This window comes from Parasteatoda tepidariorum, chromosome 2, assembly GCF_043381705.1.
Source record: "Parasteatoda tepidariorum isolate YZ-2023 chromosome 2, CAS_Ptep_4.0, whole genome shotgun sequence".
NCBI classification, from domain to species: Eukaryota; Metazoa; Arthropoda; class Arachnida; order Araneae; family Theridiidae; genus Parasteatoda; species Parasteatoda tepidariorum.
Window position 1 is genome coordinate 101,499,579 of NC_092205.1, and position 17,650 is coordinate 101,517,228.

At 29.7% G+C, this 17,650-nt stretch overlaps 1 protein-coding gene across 1 annotated transcript in view; it reads left to right on the forward strand.

Annotated features, from left to right (window-relative positions):
• Positions 1-17,650, forward strand: part of LOC107455743 (ric8 guanine nucleotide exchange factor A) — a 46,986-nt gene that overhangs the window by 22,865 nt on the left and 6,471 nt on the right. The window contains exons 10-14 of the mRNA XM_016073424.3: positions 1,379-1,477; positions 2,980-3,041; positions 3,414-3,496; positions 11,606-11,753; positions 13,130-13,249. Coding sequence (XP_015928910.2) covers positions 1,379-1,477; positions 2,980-3,041; positions 3,414-3,496; positions 11,606-11,753; positions 13,130-13,249 — 512 coding nt within the window. The remainder of the gene's footprint in view (positions 1-1,378; positions 1,478-2,979; positions 3,042-3,413; positions 3,497-11,605; positions 11,754-13,129; positions 13,250-17,650) is intronic.

Here is a 17,650-nt window from a genome sequence, read left to right on the forward strand (position 1 = left end):
TTCCCCTTTATTTCCTGAATTTTTCTTTTGAAATTTAATCATTTTGTTCTTAATATCAGCTAAATAGGAAAACTTTGTATAAGGCTTTAAAATGATATCTTTTCTGCCCAGAATTAAGCTAAATTTAAAAAAAAGTAAAGTCCACTGTGGGCCAGGGGAGTCATGGAGGATTTTTTTTTTTAAATGGCGCACACTTAGTTCTATTTCCCGTTGGCCTCAGAAATGCCAGAATTTCTACGATAGCAGTCAGCACCCCTATATGTATAGTTTCTCTCGGGTATTATTATGACTATCAAATTTGTGAAAGTTTTTTTAGTGAGTAAAATTAAGTTAAAGAGTTGCATTTTATTTTAAATTTCAAATTTCTTGATAACAGAAATACCTGTTTTATGTCACGCTCAAAATTACTTATAAAATTTAGTTAAAGTTTATTAAAAATTTATTAATTTGTTTTGCAGAAAATTGTCTGTGTTTCAATAGAAAAGTGTCATTTTCATTGTAACAGGGAGCATTTATTTGTATTTTCTATTATAGGCAACTATTGAACTTAATCATGATTTTTTTAAAATATTTTTTCCTCTTACGATTTCATGTGAAGATCTTGTACATAATTTTTTTAAAAATAAATTAGTGTAAATTTTGTATTTAATCTTTTTATTTTTAATATTTTTTAATTACAAGTTTGATATTCAACAGAGTTTTCAAGATGTAAGAAGTTGCTTTTGGACGATTCGCATTCTTTCAATTTTACGAGTATCTGAAAAGCATTTGATTACTTACAATGCAGCTCTTGAAAATTCTAACTAAAAATTAATAAATTCATTATTCATTTTTATAAGGTATTTATTTACATTTCACTTAATCATACAAACTACATATTAACTAATTTGAACTACATATTAACTACTTTGAACTACATATTTATTTTTATCATTACCTTATTTTTTTTTTAATAAAATTTTTAAATGCAAGTTTTGTCTTTTTTTGTGTGTGAAAAAGAGCTAGATAAAACTGGTTTTCAAAAAAATTATAAGAGCATTTTTTTTTTTTAAATAATATTTCATGGTTTTTAGAGCCCTTTTTTTTGCATTTTTTAAGAATTTATAGATCAAAGACAATTAACTTTTCGGAGTTGTAAGTGAGAAAAAATAATGTGCCGAATGTGCTTTAAATCATTATTTCAGATATTATAAAAAAAATTTATTTTTACAATGTAATCTGTTAGATTTCCCTTTTCTGTTTTATTGACATCTTTGTTAACATCTTTGTCCTACTTAGAGGTACCACCATGCTTATTATTGATTAAGATTTAAAAATTTTTAGCTGATTTCACTTTTTTTAATGAATTGATTTTTTAATTTTTTGTGTTTTTATTTAGCCATACAAGAATTCAAAGGAGATTTTGTCGCCCATTCTCACCACTTTGATTGAATGCTCTCGTGCCAATAGCACTATTCGAAAATTTTTACGCAAAAAGGTAATCATTTCTGTCTCAAAATCACTTAACTGCATTTGCTCATTTTAATTTTGTAAAAAATCATAAATTTTGAACGAAGAATCCTTTATGTAGAAAATAAAGTTTCTCACAAAACATACTTTTTGAAATTTTTCTTGTAGAACTATCATAACAAAAGTTATTGCAGTTATATTTTAAAAAAAAGTTATTGTTTTATAATCTGGAAGTATAGTATAGAGCTTGCTCATTATAAAAATATAATAAATTCGATTTTTATATGTATAGTCTTTCAAAATATTTATTTGATTGATTAATTTATACAAATTAATACCTAATCAATTAGATAATTTATTAGTTATGTCCAGTTGTTTGGAATTAAAGTTTCTGTTTTTATGGAATATAACTGAGATATATAAGTAATGCAGGGTTGCCACAGGCAACCAAAATGCAACTATTTGCTACTATTTTTGGCATGAGGCGACTATGGCAATTTTTTTTTGCCTGAAAAGGCTAAAAAAGCAACTATTTTCAGAAAGAGGAGACTATTGGGAGACTTTTCTGTACTCCTAGCTATGTTTTTTTTAGCATTAATTGGGTTTTGAACACACTTTTTTTTCTTGAAAAATAAAAAAAATTTGAAAATTTTGAATTGCAAATTTAAGTCTTCACTTTTTAATCTGATCATTCTTTTGTAAGTCTATTTCGTTTCTTGGTCGCCTTTTCAATGGTTATTGCTTCAAAATTCCATATATTTTTCAAAAAAACAATATATATATATATATATATTTTTTTAAAGATTCAAGCTTAATNGCGAGGATGGATGTAACATAAAAAGCTTCAATTGATCTTTTTATGTTATCCTAATTAATTATTCTAATCGAAATATTTTCTCACACTTATAAAAGTCACATCCTGTTTCTAATTCTATTTTTGGCCCAACTATGCATAAATTTAAATAAAGATCTTTTTTCCCTTTTAAGCCATGGGAATCACTCGAGTAAGCTCATGAACCAATATTAATTTCTAAGATTTCCCTAAATAGAGACATTTTCGGATTATTTGCAAGATTTTCCCTACCAGAAAGACTGATCCTGAATGGAGTTAACATCACTTTTCGCTGGTCTTCCATAAGAACATGATCTAAATAAAATACATCTGATTTCATTAAAATCCTGTGTCTGTTTCCCTGCTCGGTCCGACTGCATCATTTTACATATATATATATCCTAGATAAATTATTGGTAAAAGGGAAAATTGTGCTAGAACATTAACATTTATATAAAAATTTTCATATTTGCCACCAACTTGATGAAATGGGTCATGATATATGATAATTAAGTCATTAACAAAATTTTAGTCGCATTTGATGATGTTCTTATTTAGGCAACTATTTTCATAGTTTTCGGCAATTATTTTCATGCATTAGGCTACTAAAAGCAACTATTTCATCCATTTTTTTTTCTGTGGCAACCTTGGCAATGTGTTATAAATATTAAACTAAAATAGATACTCCAATTTATTAGGTTTTGCCTCCATTAAAGGATGTCATGAATCGTCCAGAAGATGGAATTACTTTGAGAAACAGGTTAGTTTGTATTCCCCCCCACCTCTTTTAATGAATCAACCTGCAGAAAAAAAGAACACTTTCTTCAATCAAAACATGTTCAAGGATTTGTTTAAAATTTGAAGATGTAAGCAATTTATGTATTGTGAAAATATATAAGCTTGGAAAGTAAGTTAAACAAAGTTTTTATGACAAACATTTTAATAATCAATTATTTTTATAACTAATTATGTAATAGTGTTATTTCAGTTGAATTTATATTTTATAAACTAAGGAAGGGGTTAATATCTACATTTGTTGTTTTGTAGTTGGAAAAATGTGTACTGTCAATAATTTTTATGAATGTAGATGTTCTTATGAGGTGATAGTAATTTTATTGTTATGTTTCATTAGGCTGGTTAAACTCATGACTTCTCCTGTGTTTGATGTTAAAGAATTGGTTGCTGATTTTCTTTTCGTGTTGTGCAAAGAGAAAGGTCTGTGATCTTTTATGTTGTTAAATTTTTGTATTTTAAATTTAGCTATTAATTGGTGATTGGTTTGTAGTTATAAAATTTTCTTTATAAGTAATTAGGGTGCATAATGTTTTTAAAAAGTGTTTAAAGGTGCTTATTTTTGATTTACGTTTTTCAAAAGCCCTTAAAGGTGCTTTTTTTTATTCAGGGTTTGTAAAAAGTGCTTAACTTTTTTAATCTTTTATAAAGAGATTTGTTTTGTCACGTCACTGATCGTTCTAAATTACAAAAAATTCATGAATTTCTTGATTTTTCTATGCAATATTTATCAGAAACTAGTTATTCTCTCATGATTATGTAAAGTTTTTGAAAACGTCTTAGAATTTTATTGATTTTAGGTTTATAAATTAAGAACTTTAAGCGATAGAAAAAATAATTTTTATTACTGAACAGATTATAATTAAGATTGTGTTTTTTTGGAAAGTGATTACAAATATTTTTTGAGAGCTTAAAAAGTACTATTAAAAGATGCTTATTTTTTTGTTGAAAAATCTGGCTACACACCCTGGTAATTAATAATTTGTGTTATTCTCACGGAACTAATTACTTAAAGAAAAACTTTTTAAGAATTTTTTTCACTTAGACTTAGAGGTTGGGCAGCTCTCACGAGCAGGGCACATCGACCAGAGGTCTATTGTACCCAAACCCTAAAATCATGATTAGCATGAAAGCCCTATGGCTGAAATAAAATTCAGCAAGCACCTTACAGGAACATCTTGCAGTTCCCAGGTACTGACGATATGCTGCCCTAAATGCTAAAATATTTGAGCAGAATAGACCTCACAATCACAGAGTATGTGTCGTGGTGTCGTCTCTTCTTCTGCATGACATCCCCGACAAAGAGAATTGGATTCTATTCTCATAATGTTTAGGTGTCTCCTGAGGATACAGTGACCAGTAAGAAGACCTATGATCTTCCTTATACTGTTTCTATTAAGCTTTAAGAGCTCCTTTTGACGTACACTAGGACAGTCTCGATTCAGCTCCTTAGCTTGTCTTTGACCGTCAGCAGCGCGCCACTGCTCATGGGCGATCTTGCCGTAGAGCTTGAATATGGTTGCCCTAAATGAGGAGGGAGAAATTCCCAGCGCAGGTTCAGGGCCCCAGAAAATTGCATTAGAGCCAGCCCGTGCTGCTTCGTCAGCTAGCTCATTTCCACCGATACCCATATGTCCTGGTACCCAATGCAGGGATACCTTGTTATGAGTGGACAGGTCACAGAGGACCGAGAAGCATTCCCACACTAACAAAGAGGTGAATTTACACCTTGACAGTGATAGGAGAGCAGCCTGACTGTCAGAACAGATGCGGATAGTCGTATTTTGATATCCTTTGTCTATGCATAACTTGCAGCACAAGATAATGGCATAGACCTCAGCCTGAAAAACGGTGGCATAATTTCCCAGGGGAAAGTGAAGTTTGGTACCATCATTGGAGCAGTAAATTCCTGCTCCTGATTTGGCACCAATCTTTGACCCATCAGTGTACCATATCAGGCATTTGCCTTTAAGCCACCGAGGAGAATTGAACCATTCATCTCTAGTAGGAAAATGGATCTTGAAGGGCTTGTGAAAAGCATATCTTAGTGACATATAATCACTAGGCATAATAAAAGAGGATAAATCCTTCACTTGTGAAACAAGATGTCCCCATGACAAGTGTTTGGAATTCTCTTTCCATAGGCCAAGGTACATAAGACGCTTTACGCCTGTCTGAGCTTCAACTTCAATGCGTAAGTTCAATGGAAGAAGCCCAAGTAAGCTCTCTAGAGCAGCTGTAGGAGTGGTCCTGAGACAGCCTGACAGGGCTACACAGACCATTCTTTGTAGTCTGTTAAGANAAATGTTTGTAACTATAGTTTAGGTTATTTGGATGATAAAAGAGTTATTGTTGTGGAAATATTTTGCGGAATGATGCATACTAGTACAATTAAATAGAGTATTGCTGTTTTTGAATATTTAAAGTCCTTTTTTTTTAATTAAACTAATTTTAAACAATGTCATCAATAAGAACTAATTGGACATCTACAAAAAGAAGCTGAATTGTCATATTGAGAGAAAATGACCTCTTATGCTGAAATTGCAAGACAAGTTGGTGGTTCAGTGACATGTTATGGTGTACAAAAGTTCTGTTTATGTTATGAAAAAACAAATCAGTGGAAAATAAAGCCAAATCAGGCACACAAAAAATTCACAAGTGCTACTGCCGATAGAAAAATTAAACGGCTATGCCTTCAAGATAGAAAAATTTCATCAGATGCCATTAGATGTGAAATGAATGCAGCGTGTATTGCAGTAAGTTTAAGAACATTAAGAAGAAGGTTATTAGAAGAAGGTAGCGAGGAAAAAACTATATTAAATAAACGCTATATTAAATAAACGCGAAAAACGAGTTAAGTGGGCAAAAGAACACATTATATGGTCAGAAAATCAATGGAAGTAAGTAATTTGGAGCGATGAGAGTAAAATATCGCTCTTTGGTAGTGATGGTAGAAAATATGTGAGTGTATGTATGTCTGCAGATGGTGTGGGCCAAATTCAAGTGATTGATGGCATGCTGAATGCCAAAAAATACTGTCCTGAAACCTAAATTGATACCTTCCATCAGGGATCTCTTTCCCAACAACGCACCATTTATTTTTCAGCAGGATTTAGCTCCATGCCACACAGCAAAAGTATGCAAAGTATGGTTTCAAAATAAAGGCATAGATATATTACCTGGCCAGGAAACAGCCCTGATCTCAATCCAGTTGAAAATTTGTGGCAATGTTTGAAAATTCTTGTATGAAAAAGAACGTCCATCCAATAAAAGACAACTTATTGAAGCTATAATTGATTCTTGGCACCATGTGATTACGAAAGATAAACTCCAAACACTCGTTCACTCGATGAAAAGACGCTGTGAAGCTGTCTTAAAAAATAAGGGTTATCCTACTAAGTATTGATTGTGTAAGTATCACTTTAAAAAAATGCAAATCTAAGATAGATCTTACTATTAGTTGCATAACTTTTTTTGTAATACAGATATTGTAATACTGTATTTATTATTAAATTCTACATTAAATGACCTTCAATTTGATATATGAATGTTTGTATTTAAGTGAAATTAATATATTCTACAAGCACACAAAGTTGAAAAATATGAAACTTTCAAAACATGTCCACACTTTTGGCCACCACTGTATGTATTGTTATACAGTTAAACCTACGTACCCTTTTAGCCCTCTTCAACTGAAAATTATTTTTCAAAAATATGAGCTTCATTTTGACAGTCAAAACAATGTTGATCCAGTTTAGTTGATTTATTTAAAAAGAATAAGGGCTGCTCAAAAAAAGAGCATCTTCTTTGAAACAAAAGTCTTTGCTGGATTTCTTTTGCAATGAACAGAAAAGGTTTAAATCAGTAATTGACAAAAAAAATTATAAAAAGCTGAAATATGATAAAAAAATTCAAAATGAAAAAAAAGTAAAAAAAGAAAAGGAAAATAAATAGATAAAAACGATTTAAAAATTGCAGAACAAAACTTTTAAACACGCAGAGCTATTTTAAATAGTACTGCCATTTCTAAGCCTGGAAAAAGTGAGAAAAGGGAAGTTAGTGCATAAATAATAATCATTTAAACTAGATTTTAAGCAACTTTCCAACTATCCGAACTTTTCATTATCCGAACCACATTCGGTCCAGAGCAGTTCGGATAATCAGCGCTCTACTGTATTGCCAATTTTTTCCCCCCTTATAGCAAAAGAAAATTTTATTTCTCTTGTTAATTTCATCATTGGTGAAGCGCCATTTTCTTTGTCACTGGCAAGCTAATGACCTTTTTGCGCTATTTCATTGTCACAAAGATTAATAGTACCACAATCTTTAAACTTGACTTGGCGATCATTTGACAAATTACATATTTTCTTGTAGTTCCCCAAAGCAGTGGAAAAACATTAAGCTTCATCACCTCAAAATTCCCTTTTGTTCATTTAATTTAATAAAGATAAGAATTAATTGAGATTTTTAAATGTAAGACTTTTTACCTGTGGGACCGTCCACTAATTGCAATTTTTTTAAAAATTTTCAGTTTGTGAAAAAATTTAATAATATTTCGAGGAAAGATTTTAAAAATTTATGAAGTAAGTTGCTTTCAATATTTTAAATGCAGCAAAATATGCCACAAAATTTAGCCAAAATTTAAATGCCACAAAAGCTTTCTCTCATATCTTAATGATTTGATCTAAAAACAATTGAAATTAAAAATTCAATTATGTCAGATTTGTTAAATATTAAGAGTGTAGAAACCACTAATTGACTTGGGAAATAAATATTTAGGTTCAATACTCATTGTATTTACATTTCAAAATTATTTAAAAAAGTTTTTAATCATAATTTTTTTTTCTAAAGAAATACTTAACCAAGTAACAAATTTTAATAAAATTTGTTGCGGGTCATTCACCGATTTACATTTGTAATATGAATTTATTAAAGCTTTCTTCGTTGGGTTAGTTCTTTACATATCTATAAATTCAGTATGATCAATAATATTAATCTTCTTAAGATTTTGTTTTTTATAAACAACTTTACTTTAAATCTGAAAATACACTCGATAACTTTTTAAATAATAGTTATATTTCAAATTTTTTTTATGGTGGCTAATATAGTCAAGAGAAGAGTTCTTTATCTGAAACTAGTTATTTTATTATAATCATGAAAATTATTGAAAATTATTTTGCATTTTGTTAGTGGATGTATGAAAAACTTTCAACAATAAGAAAAAAATTATTACTGCACATATCCTAAATATGATATTTTTTAAAAGTGCTTAAAATATTTTTGAGTGCTTAAAAGATGCTTATTTTTTGTTGCGAAATTCGGCTACCCAATCTGCAAATTTACCAATGAATGATGGAACTATTTTAAATAAATAAGCAGTTATGTTTTTTGTTTAAGTTTGCATTTAATTTTATATCATGAAATTTATTAAAAAATGAAGAAAATGTTTGTTTTTATGAGAAATGAAGAAAATGTTTGTTTTTTTGAGATGCTTAGTTTTTTCTAATTTAACTTTCAACTCTAAAAATAAATGATTTATAGCATTGTCTTTAGTGCACTTTGACTGCTGCATGTGATTTTAGATCTCTTTCAGGGATTGTCAATAAAAAAGAACCTTTTTATCTAATTATTTATTTTGTTAATATTTTCATGTTTCCTTATTTGATCTTTTCTGCATTCGGTTCAGATGTTTTCTAAGTCGCTGGGAGAGATTTTAATGGTCTCTCCTAAAGGTTTACTTCAATGCAAAGTCTATGGAAAAAATTTCATGGCTCCCAATAATGGTCGTAAATAGAGGAGGTTGTGTTTCCTAGAGGTTTGACTGTATATATATATATGTATGTATTGCTTCAAATATACTGAAACTAGGATGATATTTTAATTTTTAAAGTTATTAGCTAATAGAAATCATAATCTAAGTGGAAAAAATATGACACAAAGACAAACTTTCTTCAAGCAGAATTTTTTTTTAATTTTTTTTTTTTTTTATGGATTTAGATTTTTGACCCTCAAAATGTGAAAGGGGTGATTACTATCTTGAAAATATAGTCTGAATAATTAATGTGGTGCATAGCGTTTTTAAAAAATGCAGAAAGTTGCTCATTTTCGATCTTTAAAAGCCCTTAATGGTGCTTTTTTCATGGTGTTTTTAAAAAGTGCTTAATTTTCCCTTTTCGAAAATGAGTTTTTTTTCTTTACAATGTAGATTTTCGCTGAATATTATGCAAAAGCATGGTTTTCTTAATGTCTTATTCCACGTTTTCACAATTCATTCAACCACAATCCATTTTGGCGTGCCATCGGTACGTAATGTATGATAGTGCCAATCATTTTACATGTTTGATGAAATACTTGCGAGTCCGTTTGAGCATCTACTGAGCTGGGTTCTGTAAGATTATTGCACTTTCATGTGCAATAATGCGATACGAATATCTGCATTTTACAAGATATTCTCAATTTCAGGTTTCAATTTCCACCCTCTGATACCAAACCGAAAAAATATCTCGATCATTTCATAATGGCTAATATAATCAAGAAAAGAGACTAGTTATTTTATCATAATCATGTAAAGTGTTTAAAAATTATTTTGCATTTTGTTAATGCATATAGTGCTTAAAAATATTTTTTCAGTGCTTGAAAAGTACTTAAAATGTGCTTATTATTTTTTTTAAAGATTTTTCTACGCACCCTGGTTAATTTCAAAAATTTGTGCCCCTTTATGATTCTTATTTTTGCTTTTAAGAAATATTTGAATTTCTAGATCTAATTGAATGATTCAAAAACTGTGTGCTTCTGTTCATAAATTTTTTTTCAAATAATTATTTATTAGTTTTTATTGTTGTTGTTGTCTTGTTCAGTAGTGCAAGGAAAATTAAATTTGTCCAAAAGTATCTAAAACAGCATTAGTTTTTATTATTTGTTTTAATATAATAAATGAAAAAACATCTTACAATTTTAAGGATACCATAAATTTTATGTTATTTTAAGTAATGTAGTTTCAAAATACAATTTTTGTCATTAACTATATAACAGATTGTATTTTTTAATTTGACTATCATGTAAAACTTAAGATTATGTAATCAATTTTATGTCATACAATCCAAAAATAACTTTTTGAGTAATGTTGTTACTGCTATACAGTTGCGTTCTTCATTTATCTGATTTTAAAAATTGAAATTTTTACATTGGGCATATGGGCTGCTATATGTGAATTAGTGTTACAGTAACTCCAACTTGCAGCTTTAACCCTCACATGAAAATTGTTTGTGGGCTAAAGCTAATTACTGTTCCTTCTGTAGGGTTGCCACTCCGCAGGGAGAATAGGGAAAATACAGGAAAGTTAAAAATCACCTAAAATTACAGGGAAAATGCAAGGAATTTTGATTTTTTACAAACCACTTCAACAGACCAAACAAACTGGGACAACACAGGACTTTCTTCTGGGGAAACTGGGAAAATACAGGAACTTTCAAGAAATGATGATCACTCAATGCATAATCTACAGGATGTTTAAGTGTGGTATTTCAAACTATTTCATTTACTATAGCATTATTTAAGTATGTTCAGCTGTTCCTTTTTTTTTATCAAAGTTTTTCCAGCAATTAAATCTAATAAATATAGTTAGCCCAATATAGCTCACAGAAGAGCACAGTAATTGTTGTTTCCTCTTAATATATTATGTATAATATAAACAGGGAAAACGCAGGGAATTTTTTTTCCATATTTGAGCGGCAACCCTGTAATTATAATATGTATGTATTTTATATAAAATAGGGGCGAGGATGGCACTTTAAAATCTGTACTTATAAATTGCCCCATATTGGGTGGCAACCCTGTTTAATGAACATATTTTGATTTGTGACCTTCAAAAAATGGGGGGTAACTTTAATTTGAGAGCGGTTCAAAGTTTAGACTTCTTAATTTTACTTTTTGTATATTTTGCCATATCTTGGGAATTTTTAAGCGAATCAAAATATTTTCGCCTAAAATTATGAAATACTTTTATTTAAGGATAATTCTATGCAAAAAATATTATTTAATAATTTATTATTCTGTTTAATAATAGTTAAAAAAATTGAATTGTAAGACGTGCAAATTTTTATCATTTTACAGAATGTAATTTTATATTACAAAATTTGCACAATGCCGGTCAAATAGTTTCTGAGATGAGTATTCACTTTCGATTTCTCAGTAACTATTCGGCCAACCCAAATTTTGTCGTATAAAATGACATTCTTTAAAAAAATGTAAGAAATTTACCTTGCAATTCAAATTTTTTTGAGTATTATTAAATAACTATTATTAAGGCTGTTATTAACAGGAGCACAATAATTGTGTTTCTTTTTAATATATTGTGTTTAATATGTGCAAGGTAAACACGGGAATTTTTTTTCCAGATTTGAGTGGCAACCCTGTTCTAATAATATATAAAAAAAATTTATAATGATTTTGTGCATTCTATAAATTATGTTATATTTATTTGAAAAAAGAATTTATAAGTGATTTTTATTTTTCTCTCCTAATATTGTGCAGTGGATCGTTTGGTGAAATATACAGGATATGGCAATGCTGCAGGATTACTCGCTAATCGTGGACTCATGTTTGGGGGTCGAGGACGAAATATATATTCTAGTGAATCAGAAGACAGTGATACTGAAGAATATCTAAAAATGAAAGATAAGTAAGTTGGACTGGACTTTAATGAAAGTTGAATATCAAGATGTCAACTCTTTTTCAGAGATGTAGTGAAAAATGTTCCTATCAAATCATTTATTTAAAAAAAAAGTTAAATTTAGTTTAAGCTATATTAAGCGTATGGCTCATTTTTTATTCTTTCCAGTCCTGAAATATGGGGAGATTTTTTGTTGTATTTTCTTTATCTACGTGTGTTACAATTCACATCTTCATCAGATGTGAATTGTAACACACATAGATAATATATTTTGCTGATAATAGCAAAATAACTTTTCTTTTTTATATAGAAAGGTAAATTTAGCTGGTGGTTATCCATATGTATAAGATTAAAATAATACAAGAATTTTATTAGCTTTTGCGTTTTCAAAAAATATATAATATGCTGCCCGCTATTTCAGCAGGCAGGGTTTATAAGTGAAAAAAAATTCATGCAATATTTTTATTTTCAAATGAATACAATTTTGAAATATTTTGTCTCGATTTTAGTTTGTTTTTCTGACATATAACGCAGTCAATACTCGGCAAATGCGTATCTTTCATAAATGCTTATCACTCGAAAGAAAAGAAAAAAGTATGCAAACTCACAAATATGTGAGAGAAAAATCAAGCAAGAGAAAAAAGAAATCCTGAACACTCTAGTGCCATCTAGCAGCGAAAATAAGCATCAATTTTTTTTTTTAAAACCTACACAGGAAAATTGTGGGATCAGTATTGAAACAATGGGAAAAAATTCTCTACCCACAATATTTATGTGACCCTGTAATCTGAGATGAAACTGATACCCCGCTCGAATTGCAAGAGCTGTACATGGAGGTTAAATAACAAATTTTATAATTATGATTTTTAAGAAGTATGAATTGCTATTTTAAACAATTAGTACAACTAAGTTGGTAATGTAGTACTAGTAATATATTTATAGGTTTTCTTTTTGATGGCCGAATAATTAGGCAATAATTTTAGATATTTGGTGTCATTAGGTATTTTTTCATTAGAAACTGGGAATATAATTTACAGAAATTTATCAATCGAGGTAAAAAAGCATGAACACGTGAAATTTAGCAAAGACATTACTTATCTTAAAATTAAAAGGTGGGAAATAAAGAAGAAAAATGATTTAGCCATTTCATTTTGTTCTTGAAATAATATCTAGATGTTAAAGGATAATTTTGGTTAAAAGTCAAAATGGCGAGGTCAATAATCATTCACAAAGATCCCAGGGCAAGAGACTTTGAAAAAAAAATAAAGTAATCAAGTATCTAAAAGTATATTGAGTTGCATTTGAACCTAAGATATCTATTTATTAATTAAAAAAAATCATTTGATCAAATAATTTTTACAAGCATAATAATTAATTATTTCTAGAATCAATCCAGTATTGGGGTGTTACCAGGAGCCACTACCTAATCCACTGGAAAATATGACAGAGGAGCAGAAGGAACACGAAGCTATTCAGTTGGTTAATTTGATGGATAAAATGGCTAGGTATGCATACCATTTGATGTTTGTAATGAATGCGTCGATTTAGGCATCCCCGTTACTAGTGGTGGGGTGCCGAAGATCACGAGTTCGACCCTGGCGGCCGACCGAATGCTCGACATGCGCGTGCTGTGAGGTGTATGTTCGATCTATATTGGGTGAACGTTTTTTTGTCAGTTGTGGTGTGGAAGTCATTTAATTATTTAACCGCCGTCAAACGGGCTGATCCAATTTTTGGGTTTACGACTACTTATGATTGTTTAACTCCGTAGCCTTGTAGTTTTGAACCTAATCCAGAAGACAAGGGAACTCCTGAATCAAGTATTAGGAGAAATTTGATTCATGGATGACTTTTTGATGGAACTTCCCCGCATTTGCGTTGTATGGAGAGGAACCTTCCACAATTAGCCTGATGGCAAAAGGACTCTAACCTATGATCCGTCTACCACTGAGGATATTTCACTTACATTTTTTTTTTAAACACCCAGCAAGAATATTGTACTGAACCCAAACTTCATTATTTCCCTTTGTGAATTCAGATATTTTTGCAGGACCGTGATATACATAAATTGAAAAAAACAAACAGAATTTCATGCATGAATAAATAGATAAATGTTTTTCATTTTATCCAATTCTGAGTTTACAGCTATCAATGTTAACTTCGTAGTCTTGTAATTTTGAATCCAAGCCTAAAGATGGCTCCTAGTTCAAGCATTGGGACAAACTAGTTTTCGAGAAGGACTTTTTGACAGAACTAACCCTCATTCACAAAGAAACCACGGAAATTTCACACTGTTAGTCTGATGGGAAAGGGACTCTTAACTCATGATCTGTCAACCACTGAAGATATTTTATGTCAGCACTGTGGTTGTGGTTGGTGTGAGCCAGCTGCGGAATTCGTATCAATCTGTCATCGCTGGGATTCCAACCCGGTTCATCTCATTGGAAGGTGAAGGCTCTATCCCCTGTGCCACAACGGCTCCTGTGTAGAAGTTAAGAGAGAGGAGAGAGAAGATGCCTACTTTACCTGACCGTTGTCAAAAATTTTGCAGTATTTTACCTCTTCTTCTTTCAACGTAGGTAAAATAGTAAAAGATGGTGCCCACAAAAACTTGTGTAGATGCTTGGCCATATCATGATGTGTGTGTGTTTTGATTCACTATAATCTTGTAGTTCTAGGCAGTTCACATTATGAGTGAAATACCGTGAGACAATTGTTAATAATGACATTATTAGTTTTTCTTCCAACTGAATTTATAACAATAATTTTACATTATTTTATAACCAGTGTGTGTGTGTGGGGGGGGGGTAGTGTGTGCACAGCTGACACATATTTGGTTTTAGGAATATCAATGCTTAACTCTGTCTCCTTGTAATTTTGAATAAAACTAGAAGACAAAGAACAGGGTGGCCACCCACCTGGAAAACCTGGAAAAATCAGGGAATTTCAAAGAAAAGCTGGAATTTTTCACTTAATTTCAATTACTTTACCACCGTTATATTCGCTTTTATTTAGATGTAAATTTATCGTAAAGAAGTTTAAATATCATCAACTCAGCAATACTTATCTTGCATTAAAATTCTCTTCATTATTACCCTGCTAAACTAGAATGTCATTTCAAACTCTTCCATGTTGGGAAATGAATGGAGAAATCTTTGACCTCTTTTGAGGTTATGCAGTTTAGGAAAGGCAAAAATGTAGAAGAAAGGATTAGGATATTTGATTCGGTTTATAAAAGTAGATATTTTTTTTTTTAAAAAATCTTTTAGTCTGTGGACTGAATTCATTAATTGTTCAAGTTTGTTTCGATGCTTTGCGGGTATTTTTTCTTTTAACCTAATTATTCAAAATGTTTTAGTATTTTTAACTATTTTTAACTTTATAAAATTCTCCATAAAATAATTGGTTATAATTCAATTAGAGATTTTATCTTGCACTCTTTTTCTCAAAGCTTTTGTCCAATGAATTATTTTTTCTCAACAAAGCCAATGAATCATTTATAGCAAAATTGTTACAATTATTGCATTTATGATATTTCCAAAATTGTTTCTCCTTTTACTCTTAAAGGCTGACAAGGGAATGTATGGAAATTATGTTAAAAAATTTATAAACTTAGAATGGAAAAAAATTAATTTATATCTGTTTATTAGAAAGAAGGAAAACAAAACTTTGTTTTTTTTTGTTCTGCACTGTACAGAGACAGATTTCAAGTTGGGCAACTAGATGACCAATATTTTAAACTCAATATTAAGTAAACTAGGTATGATTTCCGAGGTAGAAAATTGAAGATTTAAAAATAATGATTTTTAACTTATAAATATCAGTTTTCATTAAGTTATAGGCTGTTAAATGAAGGTTTACATCATTTGAAATTTTCAACCTTGGTAAGGGAATCTGTAATAAAGTACAGTTTTTTTTTTAAATTTCACACTAATAATAGAAAACGGAAAGAATAATAATTAAAGTAAACTATAACAAAACAGCACAAATATGTAGAAACAGTTCTCATTTTGATTTACGAAAAAAATTCTCAAGATACACTTTTGATGTTTTACGTGCGACACCAAAATAAATAATTAATTGTACTGTAGCACTAGGATTTCATATAATCACATTATTTTTTCTGTTTAAAGCAAGATTTTGATAATAATAAATATTTTTATTGTAAATTAATAATTAATTATTTCTACACACCACTCAGACACCACTGCTTTTCTTTTAATTACATTTGTTTTTATTTATTTTCATCTCATATTTCACTTTTTCTTTATAAAATGAAGTAAAATATGAAGAGAAACAATATAAATATTCCTTAAGGTTAATTTACAATAATGTATTTCACCTCAGTAACCTAATAAAATTTGCTGTACTTTGAGTTATTTATATTTTAACTTAAAATTGATCAACGAAGTTTTAATATATTTTTTTAATTTTATTTTATTTATTTATTTGAGGTAAGTATCTCAGTTTTAATTTTTTTTAGTAACAATTTAACTTCATTTAGAACATTTTAAATCAATCATTTTGTGTATGTATTTAGAGAGAGAAATTTTTTTTCAGAACATTCTGTAGTTACCTATTTATTTATTTATTATTTTTTTTGAATAAAAAAAAAAAATTGTAAAAAAATTTTTAAACCTACTTGCATAGCAAACTACAATAACTCACACCCTATTAAATTTTTTGGTGAATAGGATAAAAATTATTAGTTATTTATTGGGCCTGTAATTGGTCAATGAAACTGGAGATAAAAATTTATTCTAGAATTCATATTAAATTTTTTCCCAAAAATTTGGCCAATCTTTTATGCTACGACCGGACATCTGCTCTTTCTTGTTCACTGCTAGCTATGCCACTAAATAGAAGTAAAAGGCAAATCGGTAAATATTGTCTGCTACAAAAAGATTGTTTAATTTTATGCAGGTAATAAATAAAGCTATTATTATCATTTTTCCGGTTCCCAGAAAAATTTTTTATAGGCTAATAATACAGTAAAAAACATTTTTGTCTCCTTTTAATGTATAGTGATTATTATTTTTTCAATGGAAATTTTTTTATTGGATATAAAAATTTAGAATTTTTTCAAAATTTTTTCCCATATTTTTTTAAAAAATAAATGAAAAAAAAGTAGTTTTTTATTCCATTTTTAAAATGATTAAATTTAAGAAAATATTGCTTAAATATGAGTTTATTTATATTGTTGTTAATATATTACATTGATGTTAATATACAGTAAGACCCCGCTTAACGCTGTTTCGGTTTAGCGCTGTTTCTGTTTAGCGCTCTTTTATTTCAACCCGGGGATTCCCCGAAATTGTGCGCGGGGACTCCCCCAAATATGTACATAACATATCCGAAACAGTGTAGTTGTGTTTCTGGTTCGGTGCGGTGCTGTACGGACGCATTTTTATCATTTGAAACATTTGTTGACATTATTGTAAGTACATATAAATTTATATATTACTATAACAATTAATACAGTGACAAATATTATGATCTTTAGTTTTTATCGTGGGTGATAGTGAAAAGCAAGAAAAGAAAGCAACCAGAAAAAGCATTTCACTGGAAACTAAAATGCAAGTGATTGGAAGATTCGATTCTGGTGAACGTCAATCTCAAATTAGTGCTGCATTGAATTTGGCAACTTTAACGATAAAGACAATTCTTAAGAAGAAAGAAAAAAATACTGTCATCTGCAACTGAAACTACGTCAAGCTCTGCAACTAGAATTACCCATTCTAGATATAAAATTATCAGGGCTGATTGTGCTCTGGAAAAAATCCGGATTTCCGGAGATCGAAGGTTCAGACGTTTAAAAAAATCATTGATCACAGAAATTTTCGGAAATCAAATTTTCAAAGGTGGAACTTAAAAACACAGTTTATTTTGTGTGTTTGTAGGAGAGC